General features: G+C 40.2%; 1 protein-coding gene across 1 annotated transcript; it reads left to right on the forward strand.

The window, feature by feature from the left end:
• Positions 1-203: 203 nt before the first annotated feature.
• Fuca2 (alpha-L-fucosidase 2) lies at positions 204-22,214 on the forward strand. The gene is made up of 7 exons (XM_074072888.1): positions 204-516; positions 2,669-2,856; positions 4,887-5,226; positions 7,661-7,871; positions 8,224-8,414; positions 19,522-19,630; positions 20,878-22,214. Exons 1-7 carry the CDS (start codon positions 305-307, stop codon positions 21,016-21,018), a joined length of 1,392 nt encoding a protein of 463 aa, XP_073928989.1. The 5' UTR covers positions 204-304; the 3' UTR covers positions 21,019-22,214.
• The last annotated feature ends 1,297 nt before the right edge of the window (positions 22,215-23,511 follow it).

Consider the following 23,511-nt stretch of genomic DNA (forward strand, 5'->3'; position numbering starts at 1 on the left):
GTATTAGCTAAGTAAATTCAAGGGCTGGTTTGAAACAATCAGGGTTGGTAAAATGTGTTGGCTGGGCATTTGTCATCTTAGTTATTCAAGTGAGCGATCCAGCCCTCCTGGGGTCATTCTGTTCCAGCGCCCGGGAGGAGGCCACTGTCAATTTAGAGGAAGAGGACGGTCTGTCACCTGACTAAGCTGCCTTGGTCAGGTGACAGTGTCACAGCATACTCAGCAGGAGACGCGGAAGGACAGCTCTCGGGCGGCGGGCGGCGCTTGCAGGAGCTGGCGGGAGGAGGGACAGCGGCTTTGGGCCATGGCGTCCCCAGGCCTCCTCCGGTTCACGCGCCTTGCGCTCGCGCCGCTGCTGCTGCTGCTGCTGCCGCCCGGGTGTCCCGCGCGCTTCGACCCCACCTGGGAGTCTCTGGACAGCCGCCCACTGCCCGCCTGGTTCGACCAGGCCAAGTTCGGGATCTTCATCCACTGGGGCGTGTTCTCCGTGCCCAGCTTCGGGAGCGAATGGTTCTGGTGAGTGCGGCATCCCCTGCCCCAGGGCCTCCTCGCACCCGCTTCTGACCCACAGCCCAGTCACCAGCCCGCCCGCCCCGCTGCCTTCCTGCGCTGCCCCCGGTCGCTTGCACCTGCCGGAGTTTCCACCGGATGACCCAGTGCGTCGTGCGGAGCTTTCCTTCTGTGTGACCTCCCGTTTCCAGACACGCTGTCTGTGGATCGAGCTTCTCAGCGTGAGAGCCGTGCACCTCAGGGTGTCCGCACGCCACCGAGCGACCCGAGAAATTAATCACGTGTGAGAAATTAACGCAGGTGTCTTTGTGGTTCCGCTGCTACCTGTCGTTCTGCCACGAAGTATGGTTAAAACATATTCAGGGGTAGCGAAACGTCTGTGCATCAGGACACACGTTGGTTCTTGGGGTTTTTTGTTTGTTTGTTTGTTTTGAGACGGGGTCCGATTATGTTGTCCACTGTGGTCTCCCGTTCCTGAACCCAGTGATCTTGGGTAGGTGGAACGACCTGCACGAACCACTGCTGGTTGTTTACGTTAAAATGTTACCATGTGTGACTGTAGAACTTTTAAAAGATTTTAGAATGGTACCCTAAAACAAACATCCTCAAATTATTAGTAGACTACTATATGAAGGATTTAAAGCACAAAAAAAGGGTGCTTTAGGCTTTATCTGAAGATCAGTGTAAAAATGTGCACATGATCTCTTGAACTGTTCCATGGAACTTTTCCTGAGATCTGTATCTATTTGTCTCTACATATCTGTGTTCTTGTTTCTGATTGTCGCAGTTTTTTTTTTGTATTTAAATTTAAACAGGTTAAAAAAATGCAGGCTGGGAGTATAGTTCAGAGGTAGAGCCTATGGGGGTGACCTCCATAGGACCAAACAAAACCCCCACAAAAATAAAGAAAATGAAAGTCCTTCATGGGTCAGCTACACTTTCACTTCAAGGTATCACAAACCAAGCAGAAGGTAGTAGTAATAGGGGCTAATGATCTTATATAACAAAAAGTTTAGAAGTTGTTGTCTCATTGATGAAATAAAAAATGTAGGCTCCTTCTGTGGACTTGATCCTTCAGAGTCACATGATGCTGACCAGGAATCATAAACTCATACAACCTTCAACTTTGCCAAACCAGAAGGCCAGTTTCTCTTCTCATCTGGAAGGAGATGATTCCAAGAATCATTCAGGTTGCTTTCCTCTCACAGCCCACGGCCAGCATGGGTCACACATCAGTGCCGTACCTGTGTTGAATGCTGGTGAAGTGTGTACATGACTTCAGGCCCGGGAAACGACAGTGCTACCTGCATCTGAAGTCCTTAATGAAATTTTCTCAGCCAGAAGAGGATGCTGGTTATTTTGGGGATCTGGTGCTGACATTGGAACTACTCTTTCGAAAGGAGAGGAGCTAGGCAAAGTAGAGGTTGAAGGAGAGATGGGACCAGCATCTATTTCATGACCACGGCTACTGCTGGGTTCATCTACAGTGGTTTAGATGTGCTTTTCCTTAGGATGTCTTCCTGAAGCCATTTAGGCTCAATATTCTACTGCCAGGGCTGGGGGAATGGCTCAAGGGGTAAGAGCACCTGCTTAGCAGGCATGAGGCTCTGAGTTCAAGCCCAGTGCCATGTATATATAGATATAAAATATACATTTCAATGTATCTATTGAAATCAATGTACTGTTGCCCAGAATGAATGTGTTAACAAGTAACCTTGAAGCTGAGTCACAGCATCTTCTTAATTTTACTATTGCTTCCCTTTTTGCTCCCTAATCTTCTCCAAATGTTTCTGCTAGTGAATATAATAGATGCATGTTTTAGTCATGTCATCTTCTCCTTTGAAACCTTAGTCACCTAGGTCACAAAGTGACTTAATATGTAAAGGCACATACATGTTGTGATTTAAGAGTGAAGAATTAAGAGAATAGTGGCTGACTTGTCTAGTTTCTGAGCTTAGAGGATTTCACAGGGAGACAGATGGAAAATGGGAGGGAGTTCTGGTTGACATAAGCTGTTCTTAGGCAAAGTCACATCATGGGGAAGTGAAAGAGAGTTTGGTAGTATTTGAATAAGGGGGAGATATTAGAGGGAGCCTGGGTCAGTATTTCAAATGTCTATGTTTGTGCTGTTCACGTGCTGTTTCTTCTCCCCGCATAGGTGGTATTGGCAAAAGGAAAAGAGACCAAAGTTTGTGAACTTTATGAAAGAAAATTACCCTCCCGATTTTAAGTATGAAGACTTTGGACCACTATTTACAGCAAAATTTTTTAATGCCAACCAGTGGGCAGAAATTCTTCAGGCCTCTGGTGCCAAATATGTTGTCTTAACTTCCAAACATCACGAAGGTAAGTACAGCACACACAAGCAAATGTTGATAATGGTTATAAACTGTGAAGTTGTTGTTTAGGAAGAAGAGATGAAATCAAGGTCATCCCTATGAAATCAGTCTTCTCTTAGGAGTAACCAGAAGTGGAGATGGATTTTTTTTTATACTTCCACATGTTCAACTTCAATTAAGAAGCTTTAGGGATATGGACAGATCCTACCCTCCACAGAACAAGAGGAAAGATGGTCATAGTTTGTTACATGCACATTTAACAATATTTTCAAGATTAAAGCTATTTGAAGTGGGATGAGTGTTGCTGGATCAATTTTACAGTTGGGATTGCACACTTCCTTTTCCTCTCCCTGTAATGCATTCTGAAAAAACATCATGGGGATGTTGCTGCTATAGTCTTGTGTCGTTACTGGCATATCTGGCTGCACTTTTGACCAATTTTTAGATGGCCAAATGGTGCCAACCATGGATGAGTTGCCAGTGATGAAAGGAAGACAGATCACCTAGAGGGAAAAATAGTTACAGGATTATAGTGGTGCCTAGAGATATCAGGGGTGGTAGAAGAATAACTAGAAGGTAACACAGTGGTCCTACATTAGCAGTCATAGCTAATTTTTGAGTCAGACTTTAAATATTGACATTGCTTTGAAGCTTATCATGAACAGCTTTGGAGTAAGTGCAAACTATTTTAAAAACTTCTTATAAATTTGAAGAGGGAGCCAATCTTAGACTTGTCCTAATTTATAAGAGTGAAGTGATTTGCCAAAGGCATCTTATGGATGTCTATTCTTAAAGATACTTTTAGACTTTAGTGGAACAGTAACAGATGCTTTTAAAACTCTAGGTACTAAGCAAAATTTTTGAGGGTTTTATATTATTTCTCAAGTATTTTAGTTTGTATATCTCTTTTAATATTTTTATATAGAACTAGCAATCTAAATGCAGATTCCTGTTAAAATATGAATTATTTCAAAGTGCTTTCTTCCTAATTTACTTGATAGATTATTCACTTTTTTCAGCAGTTCTGGGATTTGACCTCGGGGCCTCATGCTTGCTTAGGCAGGTGCTCTACCACTTGTGCTACTCCTCCAGACCGATTATTCACTTTTTGAGTTCATAACTTCAGAGTAGGATGAGATTACAAATAGCATGTATATTTGAAAACATTGGGAAATAGTGTCCTCCCACTTCCATTAAATGAGTTATCAAGCTATAGAAAATTTAGTATCTGTACACGGATCATGAATGTTCAAGAATCATACTCTAACAAATTAAACAATCCTAGCTGGGCACTGGTGGCTCATGCCTGTTATCCCAAGCTACTTGGGGGGGGGGGCAGCGCTGAGATCAGGAAGATCACAATTCAAGGCCAGTCCAATAGCTTGAGACACCCTATCTCCAAAATCACCAGAACAAAATGGACTGAAGACATAACTGCAGCAGTAGAGCAAATGCTTTGTAAATGTGAAGTCCTGAGTTCAAACTCTAATCCCACCAAAAACAAAAGCAAATAATCCTAAACCAGGCAATATCCCTTAATCTTTGGTTGAGAAGACAAATAAGAATCTTGTAGGAGTCCCTCTCAGGATCTTCACTGTAAATGGTGCTGGTCATTGTTTAGCACTGTAGAGTGGAAGATGTTCCCATTTCAGCTATGATCTGCCATTTATGGTTGATTCCTTATTATGTGTTTGTCCCTGTGCTAGCAGTTGGTTGAGGATATAGCAGGCATGATGCTATCCCTCAAGGAACCCAAAGACTGTCAGGACAAATACCAGAGATAGATCAGGCTATATAGACCTTATAATGCACCCTGAAAGTTGCTCTTAAAAACCTCGGACCCACCTAGTTTAAATTCTCACGTTTCTCTTGTAAGAGCAGAATACAGACTATGAAAAAAATTGCCATGGAACAGTCATTTGTAGAAGCAGTTATGTATATACATATATATATATATATAACTTCTTTGACATTTTTATGGTAGAAATTTACTGAAGTAAAATTGATAATACAAAGATGTTTAATATCATTTTTCAGGCTTCACCCTGTGGGGTTCAGAGTATTCCTGGAGCTGGAATGCTGTAGATGAAGGGCCAAAGAGGGACATTGTGAAGGAACTCGAGGTGGCCATTAGGAAGAGAACTGACTTGCATTTTGGACTCTACTATTCTCTTTTTGAATGGTTCCATCCCTTCTTCCTTGAGGATCAGTCCAGTTCATTCCAAGAACAACGATTTCCAGTTTCTAAGATGTTGCCTGAGCTCTTTGAGCTGGTGAACAGGTATCGGCCGGAGGTTCTGTGGTCGGATGGAGATGGAGGGGCACCAGATCACTACTGGAACAGCACCGGCTTCTTAGCCTGGCTGTATAATGAAAGGTCTGTACACACTTAGATTGCTGTGGTTGTCTCACACACTCCTAATACATGGGTAACATTTTAATTCCCTTGCTTCTTGAAGTATTTAGGTGCATTCATAGTATGCAGGGAGGAAATCAATACAAATAATGCTTATTAGCTATGCCAGTGCTTTCTCAAAATAATCAGGAGTAAACACATCAGGAGTCAGATACAACTTAATTGTCTGATTTGGGAATCAGACTAAAAACCCAGGATCAAAGACTTTAAAAGTATTCATGGTATGGGTCCCTTTTTTCATCTCCTGGTCTGGTCTTTTATGGCCCATTCGTCACTGCTTCTGATTATGGGCTTTTCCGATTCTTCTGAATGCATTTTTTTGTAAATCCTTTTACCTTCTAACAGTCTTTGTCACCCTGTTTCTATCGCCCTTGTCTGTCTCCTCTTTTCCTTCATCATCAGAATTCTTACCTCCTCCTGTTCTTTCCTAGCCTGTTGAGTTTGCCCTGGAAAAACAGGGAGTTCTGATGGAGCTCCTCCGTTGAGCGTGAACTGGATGGACTACATTTACAGTTGTAAGTAGAGAGCACTTGGCCTTGCCCTGTGAAGTCAGGCAGCCTTCCATTGTGCTTCCAAATCCACAAAGGGCACTAATAAGAATGTTCTGGAAAACCCATGAAACTACTGAACACAGCAGTGTCTCCAGGAACTCCTTCCAAGGGGAAAGACAGGGACCCATCTTCTATAATTTGGGAATCAAAACTGTCCACTGTAAATGGAGTTGAGTCATGATAAGGAATGCTGTGGAGAACCAATGGATAGATAAACAAAACACGGCACATATACACAGTGGAGTATTATTCAGCCATAAAGAATGAAATTACATCATTTGCAGGAAAATGCATGGAACTGGAGATCATCATGTTAAATGAGATAAGCCAAGCTCAGAAAGACAAATATCATGTTTTTGCTCATATTGAAGAATCTAGGCCTAAAATTAAAAAAAAAATGACATAATTGTAAAAGGAGCACTGTTTGGGGATGGCAGCCAGTGACAATGGGGTGGGAGAAAAGAGTGGGTGACAAGTGAATATGATCAAAGCACATTATGTATGTGTATGAAAATAGCATAATGGAACCCACTAAAAACTGTTCAAAAGCAGAAGGTGAGGAGAGGAGAGTGGTTCAAGAGAAGAGTAATGGATGAATTTTATTGAAGTGCAGTAGACTCTTGGTGCTGCAGTGTATGGCTCCAAGGCGGCCACACTGAAGAAGTCGCACAGGCTCAGGGAGCACAGAGTTCATGCTGGAACGTGGATGAGCCATTCATTTTCCTCGTAGCGCTGCCCACCTTCTGCCTTTCAACAGATCTCAGAATTTCACTTTATCACTTCAATTAAACACATTCACTTTTACCTTGCTTTGGGGGAACTATTTGCTTTTTTGGGAGGCAGCTTTTCACAAAATCAAGGGTAGGAAAACTCAGCAGATCACACAACGGTTTAAACACAAGTGACGACGACACAGGACGGACTGAGTGCTTCTCCACATCCACTGAGCTGCACAGTGCATGTGTGAGAATTAAAGTTTTTTCTTTTTGAAATTTCTTTTGATTTTTTAAAAACTATTTTTTGATCGTGCTTGATCAAAACCATATAATAAACCTGAAAATAAGGCAGGCTTACTGTACATTATATGCATGTATGTAAACATCACAGTGAAACCACTTTGTAAATTAATTTATGCTAATAAGCAAAAAGAAATGTGGGGATAGTTCATCTCATGTAAATTGTCACTTTTTTTTTTTTGGCAGTATGTTTGCTAGGCAAATGCCCTACCACTCTTTTTGCTTTAGTTATTTTTCAGATAGGTCTTGTGCTTTTTGTCCAGACCAGCCTTGGACTGCAATACTCCTACTTTCACCTCCCATGTAGCTGGAATTATAGGTGTGAGTCATTACGCTCAGTTTAGTAGTTGTTTCTTTACCTAGATTTTTTATGAAGCACAATCGTAAGGGCTAGAATATATATTTTTTGTATATATGCATATATATATTAATCACATATATGCATATATTTGTGTGTATGTATATATGATTATTCGGTCCTTGGAGAAAAAAATGTTGAGTATTAGTTTTGGCTACCATTCACAGTGTAGGAGGAGGAGCATCAAATAATACTCTGCTGTATGAACTGAGCACTGGGCTAAGTGTTTTAATCAGATAGTTTTGGTCTATATACTATTAAGGGAGTTCATTATTCAGAGGTACTTGCTCTAGGTCTGGTAGCTAGAAATTAGCAGAGCTAGAACTCCATAGTCCCAGGTCTATTTGCCCTCTGTTATGCGAGAGTCACTTATTCAGAAGTGGATTTCAGATACACCTGTTTTCAGTGACATTGCCTTTTGTGTTAAAAGCACTTTTTCTTTTTTTAAAGGAAGCACACTTTTCTTTCAGCCCAGTTCGAGACACAGTGGTCACCAATGATCGTTGGGGAGCTGGTTCCATCTGTAAGCACGGAGGCTACTATACGTGCGCTGACCGCTATAACCCGGGTTATCTTTTACCACATAAATGGGAAAACTGCATGACAATAGACAAGCTGTCCTGGGGTTACAGGAGAGATGCCGCAATCAGTGACTACCTTACAATAGAAGAACTGGTGAAGGTACAGTAAAGTATCTGGTGGCTATTTATTTATTTATTTTGATTTTTGAGACAGGGCCTCACCATGTAGCCCAGGATGACCCCAAACTTGCTCCTCTGGCCTCAGAGGATTACAGACATGTGTCACTATGACCAGCCCTTTCAGTGGCTATTATTGTAATATTCTTAATAGTGAAGCTATATGGGAATTATTTCTTATAATTTGGACAGTTCAGTGGCCTAAAACAAAGCATTAATCTAAGCTCTGTCTATTTTTCTAGATAGTGACTATATACATATAAAAATATAATGTATTAACATATGGAGGTTGGGATTTTTTTTTCTAAGACCTGTAATTATTCTTAATTTTTTAGCAACTTGTGGAAACAGTTGCATGTGGAGGGAATCTTCTGATGAATATTGGCCCCACACTAGATGGCATCATTTCTGCAATTTTCGAGGAACGATTAAGGCAAATGGGGACCTGGCTAAAAGTCAATGGGGAAGCCATTTATGAAACCCACACTTGGCGATCTCAGAATGACACTGTCACCCCAGATGTGTGGTAAGCCTTACTGGTTACCAAGTATTATTTAATAGAGGGAGGCATTTAAAATTTCTTGGAGATATAAAGAGAAAAGCAGGATAAATGTTGAAATCAGAAGTCTACTGTACAAAACACTTTCCAGCTTCACTCAGATACAAAGAGAAGGAATGAGAAGAATCGGAATGTTTTTGAACGTAATGTTTCTCAAACTGTTTAAATCATTTCTAGAGATATTTAAGAATGGTGGTGGACAAATTTTAGCTAAAAAGTAGCTAGCTCTTATAAAATTGTGAGCCATTCAGATAAGTGAAAAATAACCATTGGTTAACCTGAAATAGACTACTGTTTAGTCAGTTTGATAAATTCTTTTTTAGACATTACATCTAAACAAATTAGCAAGCAAGAGGTAACCAAAGAAATAGTAGATCAAAATCAGCCAAAACAGAGAGGATTCTGGGAAGATGGCAGAGTAGGGAGCACCAGGAATCTGTCCCCTACCTAGACAATAGTTGTACTGGTAGAATTTGTCTGATGGCCAATAGCATAATAAAAGATAGTTAACATCAGTAATGACTATGGAAATGCAACCAACACCACAATGACACACCACCTCCCAGCCATTAGGATAGCTAGTATTTAAAAAGAAAAGAACGCAAGTGTTGGTGGTGATGTTGCAGAGATTAGAATCCTTGTACACTGCATGGGAATGTGAAGTGCCACAGGTGCTGTGCAAAACAGTTCCTTACAAAATAAAAATAGAATTACTACACGATCTAGTAATTTAGCTTCTGGGTCATTTATTCAGAAGTAGAGAACAAAATCAGGGTCTTAAAAAGATATTTGTTTGCCCATGTTCACAGCAGAATTATATTCACAATAGCTTAACATGTGGATGCAACCCCTGCCCACTGACAGATGGATGGTTAAGCAAACGCTTGTATGTAGATTCAGTGTGGCACGTCTGTAGTAGTCAGTAATGAGGAGGAAGAAAATCAACATGCTGTACAAATGTAGATGAACTTGCAGGACATTACGTGAAGAGAAGTGACTCAGTCACAAAAAAGACAACTAGTTTATGATTCAGTTTGTATGAGATACCAAGAGGATTCAAACTCATTCGGACAGAAATTAGAATAGTGACTGCCAGGAGCTAGGGGAGGAGGGAATGGGCAGTTACAGTTCATTTATTTGTTTATTTTTGGTGGCACTGGGGTTTGAACTCAGGGCCTCACACTTGCTATGCAGGCTGCTTTTACTGCTTGGGCCACTCCACCAGCCCTTTTTATGTGATGGATTTTTTCGAGATAGGGTCTCAAGAACTATTTGCTTCAGGCTGGCTTTGAACCATGGTTCTCCTGATCTCTGTCTCCTGAGTAGCTAGAGTTATAGCCCCTGGCACCTGGTACAGTACTGCTTAATGGTATAGGGGTCCACTGCTGTAATTAATCCATTGCAAACATTCTTTTTTTTTAAATTTTACTTATTTATTTTTATATTTTTATTATTCATATGTGCATACAATGCTTGGGTCATTTCCTCCCCCTGCCATCACCCCCTCCCTTTCCACTCACTTCGCCCCCTCCCTCTACCCCCCACCCCCTCAATAACCGGCAGAAATTATTTTGCCCTTATCTCTGATTTTGTTGAAGAGAGAGTATAAGCAATAATAGGAAGGAACAAGGGTTTTTGCTGGTTGAGATAAGGATAGCTATACAGGGAGTTGACTCACATTAATTTCCTGTGCGTGTGTGTTACCTTCTAGGTTAATTCTTTTTGATCTAACCTTTTCTCTAGTTCCTGGTCCCCTTCTCCTATTGGCCTCAGTTGATTTTAAGGTATCTGCTTTAGTTTCTCTGCGTTGAGGTCAACAAATGCTAGCTAATTTTTTAGGTGTCTTACCTATCCTCACCCCTCCCTTGTGTGCTCTCGCTTTTATCATGTGCTCAAAGTCCAATCCCCTTGTTGTGTTTGCCCTTGATCTAATGTCCGCATATGAGAGAGAACATACGATTTTTGGTCTTTCGGGCCAGGCTAACCTCACTCAGAATGATGTTCTCCAATTCCATCCATTTACCAGTGAATGATAACATTTCGTTCTTCTTCATGGCTGCATAGAATTCCATTGTGTAGAGATACCACATTTTTTTCTTGATCCATTTGTCACTAGTGGGGCATCTTGGCTGTTTCCATAACTTGGCTATTATGAATAGTGCCTCAATAAACATGGGTGTGCTAGTGCCTCTGGAGTAACCTGTGTCACAGTCTTTTGGGTATATCCCCAAGAGTGGAATTGCTGGATCAAATGATAGATCAATGTCTAGCTTTTTAAGTAGCCTCCAAATTTTTTTCCAGAGTGGTTGTACTAGTTTACATTCCCACCAACAGTGTAAGAGGGTTCCTTTTTCCCCGAATCCTTGCCAACACCTGTTGGTGGTGGTGTTGCTAATGATGGCTGTTCTAACAGGGGTGAGGCAGAATCTTAGTGTGGTTTTTTTAATTTGCATTTCCTTTATTGCTAGAGATGGTGAGCATTTTTTCATGTGTTTTTTGGCCATTTGAATTTGTTCTTTTGAGAAATTTCTGTTTAGTTCATTTGCCCATTTCTTTATTGGTTCATTAGTTTTGGGAGAATTTAGTTTTTTAAGTTCCCTATATATTCTGGTTATCAGTCCTTTGTCTGATGTATAGCTGGCAAATATTTTCTCCCACTCTGTGGGTGTTCTCTTCAGTTTAGAGACCATTTCTTTTGATGAACAGAAGCTTTTTAGTTTTATGAGGTCCCATTTATCTATGCTATCTCTTAGTTGCTGTGCTGCTGGGGTTCTATTGAGAAAGTTCTTACCTATACCTACTAACTCCAGAGTATTTCCTACTCTTTCCTGTATCAACTTTAGAGTTTGTGGTCTGATATTAAGATCCTTGATCCATTTTGAGTTAATCTTGGTATAGGGTGATATACATGGATCTAGTTTCAGTTTTTTGCAGACTGCTAACCAGTTTTCCCAGCAGTTTTTGTTGAAGAGGCTACTATTTCTCCATCATATATTTTTAGCTTTGTCAAAGACAAGTTGGTATAGTTGTGTGGCTTCATATCTGGGTCCTCTATTCTGTTCCACTGGTCTTCATGTCTGTTTTTGTGCCAGTACCATGCTGTTTTTATCATATTGCTTTGTAATATAGTTTGAAGTCAGGTATTGTGATACCTCCAGCATTGTTCTTTTGACTGAGTATTGCCTTGGCTATTCGTGGCTTCCTGTGTTTCCATATAAATTTCATGGTAGATTTTTCGATCTCTTTAATGAATGTCATTGGAATTTTGATGGGAATTGCATTAAACATGTAGATTACTTTGGGGAGTATAGCCATTTTTACTACGTTGATTCTACCAATCCATGAGCATGGGAGATCTCTCCACTTTCTATAGTCTTCCTCAATCTCTTTCTTCAGAAGTGTATAGTTTTCCTTGTAGAGGTCTTTCACATCTTTTGTTTGGTTTACACCTAGGTATTTGATTTTTTTTGAGGCTATTGTAAATGGAATTGTTTCATACATTCTTTTTCAGCTTGCTCATTGTTAGTGTATAGAAATGCTAATGATTTTTCTATGTTGATTTTATATCCTGCTACCTTGCTATAGCTATTGATGATGTCTAGAAGCTTCTGAGTAGAGTTTTTTGGGTCTTTAAGGTATAGGATCATGTCGTCTGCAAATAGGGATATTTTGACAGTTTCTTTACCTATTTGTATTCCTTTTATTCCTTCTTCTTGCCTAATTGCTCTGGCTAGGAATTCCAGTACTATGTTGAATAGGAGTGGGGATAGTGGGCATCCTTGTCTGGTTCCTGATTTTAGAGGGAATGGTTTCAGTTTTTCTCCATTAAGTATAATGCTGGCTATAGGTTTGTCACATATAATTTTATAATGTTGAGGTACTTTCCTTCTATTCCTAGTTTTCTTAGAGCTTTTATCATGAAATGGTATTGGTCTTATCAAAGTCTTTTTCTGCATCTATTGAGATGATCAAGTGGTTTTTGTTTGCTTCTGAATTTGGTTTGCCATTATTTTGTTGAGGATTTTTGCGTCAATGTTCATTAAGGAGATTGGCCTATAGTTCTCCTTTTTGGAGGTGTCTTTGCCTGGTTTTGGGATAAGTGTAATACTGGCTTCATAAAATGTGTTTGGCAGTTTTTCTTCCCTTTCTATTTCATGGAACAGTTTAAGGAGGGTTGGTATCAGTTCTTCTTTAAAGGTCTGATAGAATTCAGCAGAGAATCCATCAGGTCCTGGCTTTTGTTTTTGGGGAGACTCTTGATTGCTGCTTCAATTTCATTTTGTGTTATAGATCTATTCAGGTGATTAATTTCCTCTTGGTTCAGTTTTGGATGATCATATGTATCTAGAAATCTGTCCATTTCTTTAAGATTTTCAAATTTATTTGAATATAGGTTCTCAAAGTAGTCTCTGATGATTTCCTGGACTTCCATGATGTTTGCTGTTATCTCCCCTTTTGCATTCCTAATTCTACTAATTTGGGTTTTTTCTCTCCTCATTTTAGTCAGGTTTGCCAGGGGTCTATTGATCTTGTTTATTTTTTCAAAGAACCAACTTTTTGTTTCATTAATTCTTTGTATGGTTTTTTTGGTTTCTATTTCGTTGTTTTCAGCTCTTATTTTTATTATTTCTCTCCTTCTATTTGTTTTGGGATTTGCTTGTTCTTGTTTTTCTAGGAGTTTGAGATTTATCATTAGGTCATTGATTTGGGATCTTTCAGTCTTTTTAATATATGCCTCATGGCTATAAACTTTCTTCTCAGTACTGCCTTAGCTGTGTCCCATAGATTCTGGTAGGTTGTGTTTTCATTTTCATTGACTTCCAGGAACTTTTTAATTTCCTCTTTTATTTCATCAATAATTATTCTTCATTAAGTAATGAGTTATTTAGTTTCCAGCTGTATACCTGTTTTTTGTCTTTACTTTTGTTGTTGAGTTCTACTTTTACTGCATTGTGATCAGATAGTATGCACGGTATAATTTCTATTTTCTTATATTTGCTGAGACTTGCTTTGTGCCCTAGGATATGATCTATTTTGGAGAAGGTTCCATGGGCTGCTGAGAAGAATGTATATTGTGTAGAAGTTGGATGAAATGTTCTGTAGACATCAACTAGGTCCATTTGATCTATTGCATATTTTAGATCTTGGATTTCTTTATTGAGTTTTTGTTTGGATGACCTATCTATTGATGATAATGGGGTGTTAAAGTCTCCCACAACCACTGTGGTGGCGTTTATATATGCTCTTTTGGTCTTTCAGGGTATGTTTGATGAAATTGGGTGTGTTGACATTGGGTGCATACAGACTGATGATTATTATTTCCTTTTGGTCTATTTTCCCTTTTATTAGTATGGAATGTCCTTCTTTATCTTGTTTGATCAATGTAGGTTTGAAGTCTACTTTGTCAGAGATAAGTATTGCTACTCCTGCCTGTTTTCAGGGGCCATTGGCTTGGTAAATCTTCTTCCAGCCTTTCATCCTTAGCCTATGCTTATTTCTGTCGGTGAGATGGGTCTCCTGTAAGCAACAAATTGTTGGATCTTCCTTTTTAATCCACTTCATCAAGCAGTGCCTTTTGATGGGTGAATTAAGTTCGTTAACATTAAGCATTAGTACTGATAGGTATGTGGTGGTGCCTGTCATTTAGTTGTCTTAGTTGTTTGAAGGTTTGATTGTGTGTACCTAAGTTGAGGTTACTCTCTACTGTCTTGCTTTTCTTTTCCTGTGGTTTGGTGCTGCCTGTCTTTTCATGGTTAAGTTGGGTTTCACTTTCTGTGTGCAGAATCCCTTGAAGAATCCTTTGTAGTTGTGGCTTTGTGGTCACATATTGTTTTAGTTTCTGCTTATCATGGAAGACTTTTTTTGCTCCATCTATTTGAATGATAGTTTTGCTGGGTAGAGTATCCTGGGGTTGAAGTTATTTTCATTCAGTGCCTGGAAGATCTCACCCCACGCTCTTCTTGTTTTTAATGTTTCTGTTGAGAAGTCTGCTGTGATTTTGATGGGTTTACCTTTGTATGTTACTTGTTTTTTCTCTCTTACAGCCTTCAATATTCTTTCCTTAGTTTCTGAACTTGTTTTAATCTCCTTCTTTGATGCCCATGATTCTCAAGTTTGGTCCTTTGATGGAGTTGGTGAGTTCTTGCATTTTCTTTTCACAGGTCTTGAGTTGTTTAATTAATAGTTCTTCGGTTTTTCCTTTATTTACCATTTCATCTTCAAGTTCTTAGATTCTGTCTTCTGTTTGTTCTATTCTGCTGGATTGGCCTTCTGTTTTGTTTTGCAGTTCTGTTTTGTTCTTTTTTCTGAGGTTTTCCATATCCTGGGTGGTTTCCTCTTTAATGTTGTCTATTTTTATCCTGAGTTCATTTATCTGTTTATTCATCATGTTCTCTCTTTCACTTTGGTGTTTATACAGTGCTTCTATGGTTTCCTTTATTTCTTCTTTTGCTTTTTCAAATTCTCTGTTTTTGTTGTCTTGGAATTTCTTGAGTGTCTCCTGTACATTTTGGTTGACCCTATCCTGTATCATCTCTATAAAATTCTCATTGAGTACCTGTAGTATGTCTTCTTTTAAATTCTTCTTGTGGGCTTCATTGGGTTCTTTGGCATAGTTTATCTTCATTTTGTTGGAGTCTGGATCTGAGTTTCTGTTCTCTTCATTTCCCTCTGGTTCCTGTACTAATTTTTTGCTGTGGAGAAACAGGTTTCTCTGTTTTTTCTGTCTGCCCATCATTGTCCTTGATATTGTTATTGTCCCTGTACTGTGTGCAATTAAGTATTTTTTGGCTTGTAATAATTGCACTAGTGATATTTAGAATGGAAGGGTGAGAGGGGATGGAAAGCAAAGAATTTAAAGGAAAAGGGAAAAACATATAATCAAGTAGAAAAAAAAACAAAACAAAGAAATGAATAAAAAAGTTTCAAAGATAAAAACAGGGAGAGACAGTGTACTAATCAACCGTAAGCTGAAAAGGCATTAGAGTGACAGAGAGAGGATTGAAAATAAAAAATAGAAAGAGTAAAGATAAGACTATAAAAAAAAGTAAATGAAAGAAAAGAAGTATATAAAATAAAATAAAATGAGAAAAAAAGTAAAAAAAAAAAAAATTGAAGGTTTTCCCACATAGCTTACACATGGAAAAAAAATAAAATAAAATGAAGCAAAATAAAAAATAAAAAATAAAAAAATAAAAACCTCCAAGTTCAAATGCAATGAAATTTCAGTCTTAATAATTTTGGTGTTCGTCTCAGTCTCCAATCCTGGAGAAGGTGCCTCAGATGTTGTTCTGTAGTTGTCTCATCAAAGGGGACACATATAGTAGTACAAAAAAAAAAGCCCACCAAGTCTCCCAAGTTCAAATGCAATACAGTTTCAGTAAGTTTTTAGCATGCAGGTGTAGTTCAGTTGTTTTCTCTTCAAAGGTAGGGAGAGAGAAAAAAAGTAGTCTGGACACAAGTCTGTGAATGGCTATCTGCGGCTGTGGCTTGCCTCCCCACTGCTGTCAGCCTGCTGTTGCTGGGGGCGTTATTTATGCAGATTCTGGGGTGAGCTTAGCACTCACTTGGCCCCGCAGGCTTTGTTTACTCAGAGTTCTCCTTTGTGTGAGCTGCTGCTACAAGCTTTCCCCTTTCAAACACACTGGGCTTTCAAGCACACTCAGGCCTGCGTGTTTGTTTACAGCTCACGTGGGATGTGGTTCTTCCCTCCTCTCCTGTGGAGTTTTCTTCCCTCCTCTCCTGTGGAGTTTTCCTCCCTCCGCCACTCTCACAAGCTTTCCTGCCCCTGGTCGCTGGGCGCATGCGTCCGCTCCTGCCGGAGCCTCTCTAGCCAGGCCCGGCTTGTTTATTTACAGTTCCGGGAAGGATTCTGTCCTGCTTCAGCACTCAGGGCGCCCCATCCTCTTTGCCAAGTGTCTTTATTGTTCTTATTGCTTATTACTCAGTTTCTCTTTTTTCCCTGGGTGGGGGTTGGTGTGTCCACAGGGCTATGCTGATCTGGCCCAGGCTTGTCTGTGGAAGTACCATGTACCACTTAGCTCACCTTGTCCATGTCTTCCCAAGCCATCTGGGTGAGGGTGACTGGCAGCCTGGGGGCCCTCCTGGTTTCTCCATTTAACGTGAAGTGGAGATGCTCTGTGCAGGCTGGAGGTGTGGAGGGGCCAAAGTTTTGCCTCTTCTCTGTGACCTTGCCTGCAAGGTGTGTCTCCAGCGTTTCTCTAAGATTTCACTGTAGGAGGCTCATTTTCTGCTTCCTCCCTCTAGCCGCCATCTTGGAATCCTTCCATACATTCTTAACTCCTTAAACCCTCTCTCTCTCTGTTACTCACTTGATCAAATTCCAAGTCTGGTTAAATTCAGCTCTTACTTAGTCCATGCCTGACCCAGATCGCTGAGTGTGCCTGGAAATATATGCATATAAGCATGAAGTTGAATGATCTCCTTTTGCGTTAAGGCCAACCCATGTTTTCTGAATCCCATCTCAAATCATCCACACCAGGATTGTTGCAGCAATCTCCTTCTGTCACCTCCCATCTTCAGTTCTCCCTATCAGTTCCTTTCCATCCACATACAAACATGTATGTGCACTGCATGAGGACAGGGACTTTGTTCAAAGCTACATCTCTAGTCCTAAAACAGTCACTAGTATTTAAAGATTTCAAGAAAGGGGGAAAACACACAGACAAGAAAGTTTCAAAGGTATAAACAGAGAGCGTTAGTGTACTAATTGACAGTAAGCTGAACAGACATTAGAGAGACAGAGAGAGGATTGAAAATCAAAAATAAAAAAAAAAAGATAAGAATAAAAATAAAAAATAAGTAAATGGAAGAAATATCTATATATAAAAATGAATTAAAATAAGGTGAAAAATAGAAAATTAAAAAAAAACCCAAAAAAACCAAAAAAACCAAAAAACCTCCAAGTTCAAATGCAATGAAGTTTCAGTCTTAATAATTTGGGTGTCCGTCTCAGTCTCCAATCTTGGAGATGGTGCCTCAGATGTTCTGTAGTTGTCTCATCAAAGGGGATGCATAAAGTAGAACAAAACTACACACACACACACACACACACACACACACACACACAAACCCCCCATCAAGTGTCCCATGTTCAAATGCAATACAGTTTCAGTAAGTTTTTCAGCACGCAGGTGTAATTCGGTTGTTCTCTCATCCAGGGTAGGGAGAAAGAGTCTGGAGACAGTTGTGAGAATGGTATCTGCAGCTGTGGCTTGCCTGCCCGCTGCTGTGAGCCTGCTGTTGTTGGCGGCATTATTTATGCAGATCTCTGGGGTGAGCTTAGCACTCACCTGGCCCCACAGGCTTTGTTTGCTCAGATTTCTCCTGTGCATGAGCTGCTGCTAGAAGCTTTTCCCTTTCCAAGCACACTGGGAAAGGTGACACTGCACCCGCGTTGTGAGGCCTGCGTGTTTGTTTACAGTTCACGTGGGAGGTGGGTCTTCCCTCCACTCCTGTGGAGTTTTCCTCCCTCCGCCACTCTCACAAGCTTTCCCGCCCCTGGTTGCTGGGTGTGTGCCTCCACTCCCTCCAGAGCCTCTCTGGCCTGCCTGGCTTGTTTATTTACAGTCCCAGGAAGGGTTCCCTTCCCCCAATCTTTGGCGCTCAGGGTGCCCCACCCTCTTTCCCGTGTGTCTTTATTGTTCTTATTGCTTATTACTCAGTTTCTCTTTTTTCCCTGGGTGGAGGTCAGTCTGTCCAGGGGGCTATGCTGCTCTGGCCCAGGCTTGTCTGTGGGGGTACCGCGGTACCGCGAAGCTCACCTGGTCCGCTTCTTCCCAAGCCATCTGGGCACGGGCGACTGGCGGCACGGGGGCCCTCTTGGTTTCTCTGTTTAACATGAAGTAGAGATTCTCTGTGCAGGCAGGGGGTTTGGAGAGGTCAAAGTTATGCCTCTTCTCTGTGACCTTGCCTGCAAGGTGTGTCTCCAGCGTCTCTCCAAGATTTCACTGTAGGAGGCTCACTTTCTGCTTCCTCCCTCTAGCCGCCATCTTGGAATCCTTCCATACATCTTAATGCCTTAAACCCTCTCTCTCTCTGTTACTCACTTGATTTAATATCAAGTCTGGTTAAATTCAGCTCTTACTTAGTCCATGCCTGACCCAGATTGCTGAGTGTGCCTGGAAATATATGCATATAAGCACGAAGTTGAATGATCTCCTTTTGCATTAAGGCCAACCTGTGTTTTCTGAATCCCATCTCAAATCATCCACACCAGGATTGTTGCAGCAATCTCCTTCGGTCACCTCCCATCTTCAGTTCTCCCTCTCTATCAGTTCCTTTCCATCCACATACAAACATGTATGTGTACTGCATGAGGACAGGGACTTTGTCAAAGCTACATCTCTAGTCCTAAAACAGTCACTAGTATTTAAAGATTTTAATAAGTATTGTTGAGAAATTAGGTGAACAAGTGAATGGTTTCCTTTTTGTAGAGTATACTACTCTTACCTTTTTCCTTTTTTCTCATTCATCCTGGAAGTCTAAATGTTTTCTTGATGTGGCATCTTTCTGATGCTGTAATCTAAAAAGTTCCCTTTGCTATAATTTCTTAATTTCTTTCCCTTTCTAGTGTGCCAAAACTCGTACTTTTGTTTGTCTGCCTTTCCCATTCTAACCTAAGTTCCATAAGAATAAGAGCTGTGTTTTGTTTTCTGTTGTATCTCTAACACTGAGCACATGACATATCTGTGCAGATTTGAACCAGCAAGTGGAGAGCCATCTAGCAATGGAGTCCTACTCCCTTAGCTCACTGCTGTCCTTCTGATCCCTGACATCATCTGAATAGGAATACTCGCTAAAAACAAAACAAAACAAAAAACCCATCTTTTTCCCCCAAGGATTTCCTTTTAATTTTAGAGGGGTGGAAGAAGGAGGTGCTTCTTATACTACTGGGAGGGGGGTGGAAGAGATTTTTGTTCCCTTTTATTAATGGAGACATTTGTAGATAGTTACCATATGGAAGTATCTCTGTAAAATAATTCCAGGCCTGACCCATAAATGAGAAACATGGAAGTAATTTGTTATTATGTTTTTTATTTTTTCTTCTAACCAGGTACACATGTAAACCTAAGGAAAAATTAGTCTATGCCATGTTTCTTAAGTGGCCTACCTCAGGACAGCTGCTTCTTGGCCAGCCTGAAGCTACTCTGGGGGCCACCGAGGTAAGAGGGAATTTTTATTATTCATTTATATTGCTTACTAAAATATCCTGATGAGAATATAACTTGTTTTAACTTTAAGGGGAATCTTACACTGTATGAGTTCCTCTTACACCTAATAAGAATAATTTTAAAATGAACTTTATCAATGGCAAATGTTTGGCCAACACTTTATTAAATTTTTTCCTAAAAAAAACTAAATTTAGAAACCACACTATCTACAGCATGTCAGTGTAAAATAGATGGTATTTTTCATAGTTATTCTATGTTGTTCAAATCCACTGCACTCATCCAAAATGAGTTTTTCATAAAACTGGAGTTCGGGTGCTTCCTCTGACACTCCACCCCAGAACATGTATGAGTAAAAGTAAGCTTTGATATCTCTAAGTATTTTAATCTAAGTGTGGTAGCTACCAGGACTGGTATTGAGTTCATTTTGATATGGTGTATAGCTTATTCTTTTAAGAAGTTGATGATTCCTTGGAGGTGAATTGTTCAAATTGTTTTCCTTATGTCAGCTTTCCACATTTCATCTCCCACACCTGTGGTTGATCAGGCAGAAATGAGATAGAGTTCAAATCTATTATTATAGTACAGCTTTGAAACCTGGGCGTGACATTGGTTATCCTTTTATTTATGTTCTCTTTTGCCCTAATTAATATTGTTATTTAAAAATGCATAGGTTTTGTTTTTGTGTTGACCCACCCAATAAAGTTTTATGGTTCCAAATAACTCTAGAATGTGTAGAAAACCACTTATCTGAACTCACAGAGTATAACCAAGACTAAGGCTATAAAGCAATTACAGCTATTATTAAATTTGTGTTATCATTGATTAGTGGAGGTTAGTGGAAAATGTGGGGAGGAACAGAGGCTGGCTAAGAGAAGGGAGTTGCTCTGCAAAAGGAAGTCTTCCAGAACCAATTGTGGGGCTGACTGGTTTCAGTCATTTTTCTCTCCCTGATCCTCCGCCCAGCACTCTCACCCACTCTGACCCTCCATGCAGCCTTCACAATTCTTCCCTAATCCCTGCACAGTGTCATTCCCTCATGTTAGCAATTCAGGAACAGTATCAAAGGTATTCACTTGAATGAATCAAGAGTTAAAACAGCTTGTGAATTGTGAAAGATAAAAAATGCATATTCTGTGTAAAGTGCCTTTTTAGAAATACCAATTATTCCTTCCCCATAGAAAGTGGGTGAGTCAAGGTGATACATTTAGAAACCTTTGTGTGTATGTTTCTGATTTCAGGTAAAACTACTGGGCCATGGACAACCACTTGCCTGGACTTTTTTAAAGCCAAATGGCATTACCGTGCAACTGCCACAGCTAAGCTTTCATCAGATGCCCTGTAAGTGGGGCTGGGCTCTCGCACTAACTAATGTGGTCTAACATGCAGCCCAGAGGCCCACACTGCAGTCACCTTCAACACTAGGATGTTGGCATTTATAACTGTAACACATGGTGAAAGCAAATGTAAAACTGATCAAGAAGAATCAAATAATAGGCAATGCAGCCCTTTTCCCCTTCCTCCCTAATTTCTTTCCTAATTTACTCATGTTACCATTTTAAGTGTTCAGTGCACTTTTCCATAAAGTCTGTTTACACTGAATTTGTTCCTCTGTGTGAGTCAGAGGTGGAAATTTGTTTTAAAGCAACTAGGAATTAAGGGTGCTATGGCCTGAATTGTTCACTCTTCACCATTCTTATGTGGAAGCTTGAATCTCCAGTGTGGTTGGATTTGGAAACAGAGCCTTTAAAGAGGTAACTGGTTAAGTGTACAGATGGCATCAAATTGAAAAGCTTCTGCTCAGCAAAGGAGACAATTGTCAGAAACAAGAGACAACCTATAGAATGGGAGAAAGTCTTTACCATCTATTCATTTGATAAAGGATTAATATCCAGAATTTATAAAGAATTCCAAAAATTATACACCCAAAGAGCAATCCAATCAATAAATGTGCAAGTGAGCTGTGTGTGGCAACTCATGCTTGTAATCCAAGCTTCTTGGGAGGCAGAGATCAGGAGGATTGCGGTACAGCCTGGGCAAAAGTGAGACCACATCTCAGGCAATAAAGGCTGGGCATGGTGGTGCATGTGCCTGTCATCCCAGCTACATAAGAAGTGTGAATAGGAAGATTGCTGTGCAGGCATAAAAGCAAGACTCTTTTCAAAAAATAACTAATGCAAAAAGGGCTGGGGGCATGGCTCCAGTGGTAGAGCTCCTGCCTCGCAAGTGTGCAGCCCTGAGTACCGCCAAAAATAAAAACATAAAAAATAATAAGTGGACAAATGATTTGAACAGACAGTTTTCAAAAGAGCTGTCATTCATTTGTAAATGGCATTAAGTAAATGAAGAAATGCTCAGCAACCTTAGCCACAAAAGAAATGCAAATCAAAACTACACTGAGTTTGAAAAAGGGGGTAGAAGGGAGGGAAGTAATGGGAATCAAAGGAAGGTGAACTTGTTCAGAGTATACTGTATGCATGTATGACATGGAATTATCACAATGAAACAACCCATATTATTAATGTATTCTAATTAAAAAATAAAATACAATTAAGTGAAATAAAACACTATTCATGAAGATGGATTGAGTGCTTACTTTTTGTCTTCCCACGGCATGTCCCAGGCTGTGCAATAAATCTTTCTGTCTTTTGTCATGCCTCTTTACTAGGCATATAGGGGATGAGTGTCCAAACATGACATGTGGAAGCTCAGGAGTTTGGGCCAGGAGAAAACGTGCTCTTTAGGTGTTAGCCACTTGCAGCTAGTCAATCCTGGATGAAGAGAAAAGGTGGAATTGGCTCCCCACAGCTGCTGAAATTACTTTTACACTAGGGACTTCTTTTCTTATTTTCCCACTTCAGTTAGCATTGACTGCTTTTTACCATCATTTGGTGAGGCAGGGAAACAGGCATGTGGATTCTAGGTTCCTGAAATTGGGCGTTGGTGACTTCTTCCTGATCGGTGCACCTAGGGCCTTCCCCTTCCTTTCCCTTGTCTGGAGGCTCTTCTGGGCCATTTGGGGTTTGTCTGAACCATGTGGGCTTTTGCCATTTGTCTGACAAGGAACTCTGGATCCCTGATTTGGAGGTTCTTGTGAGAATCTTTATTCAGTTGAACTAATTCAGGCTTCTGCCATTTGTGACAGGGGAGTTTGAACTTTGTGCTAGCAATCACCAGGGAAAGGATGCAAGGTACACAGAAAAACCAGGGTGTTTGTGTTGGAGAGCTCTGTTGTGAATTGCTTAAGAATAGAAATCACTAAGTCTGTTTTGCACCCCAGGAAGAATTCTAGCTGGTTAGTCTACTGAAATAGTCAGAAAAAAAAAAAAAAGGCAAAAGGATGATTTATCTGAGTGAACTCTAAACTGGTGTAATTGTTTTTGTGTGTCGTTGTGTGCATGTCTATTAGTCTGTGTTTGTTATGATTGGCTTGAAGGCTAAAATTCTAATGGCAGTGGTAGCAGTCCTATTGGAGACTCAAAACGAATTCCCTAACATCAACTCTTGCATCAGCTATCAAACTTCTCAAGATGCTTAAAGAACAGCATTGGGCACAACCCAATCTGTTCTTGAAATTCCTGGAGGTAACTAACCAATATACTGTGGTCACTACATTATTTTTTTCATTTTCTTGAGTTCATCTATATATACTTAATTGACATTTATGGCATACTTAATTTAAAACTTTCCACATATTGTGTGTATGTGAACATCTTTGGGATGATTTTTATTGTAGACTTTATGTAAAGGAGCTGTTGCTAAGTTCTATCTATCAACCTACCTACCTATCTTGCTGCCACTTTTAAGAAAACTGGTTTTCCAGAGTCTTTACCTCAACCAGGTCTAACTAAAATGCAGTCATTCAAGAATTATTC

Source organism: Castor canadensis, chromosome 1 (genome assembly GCF_047511655.1).
Source record: "Castor canadensis chromosome 1, mCasCan1.hap1v2, whole genome shotgun sequence".
NCBI classification, from domain to species: Eukaryota; Metazoa; Chordata; class Mammalia; order Rodentia; family Castoridae; genus Castor; species Castor canadensis.

Coding starts and splice junctions, on each gene's coding strand:
- Fuca2 (XM_074072888.1), top strand. CDS start 305: ATGGCGTCCCCAGGCCTCCTCCGGTTCACGCGCCTTGCGCTCGCGCCG. Junction 517..2,668: donor TTCGGGAGCGAATGGTTCTG/GTGAGTGCGGCA, acceptor CTCCCCGCATAG/GTGGTATTGGCAAAAGGAAA. Junction 7,872..8,223: donor CAATAGAAGAACTGGTGAAG/GTACAGTAAAGT, acceptor TTAATTTTTTAG/CAACTTGTGGAAACAGTTGC.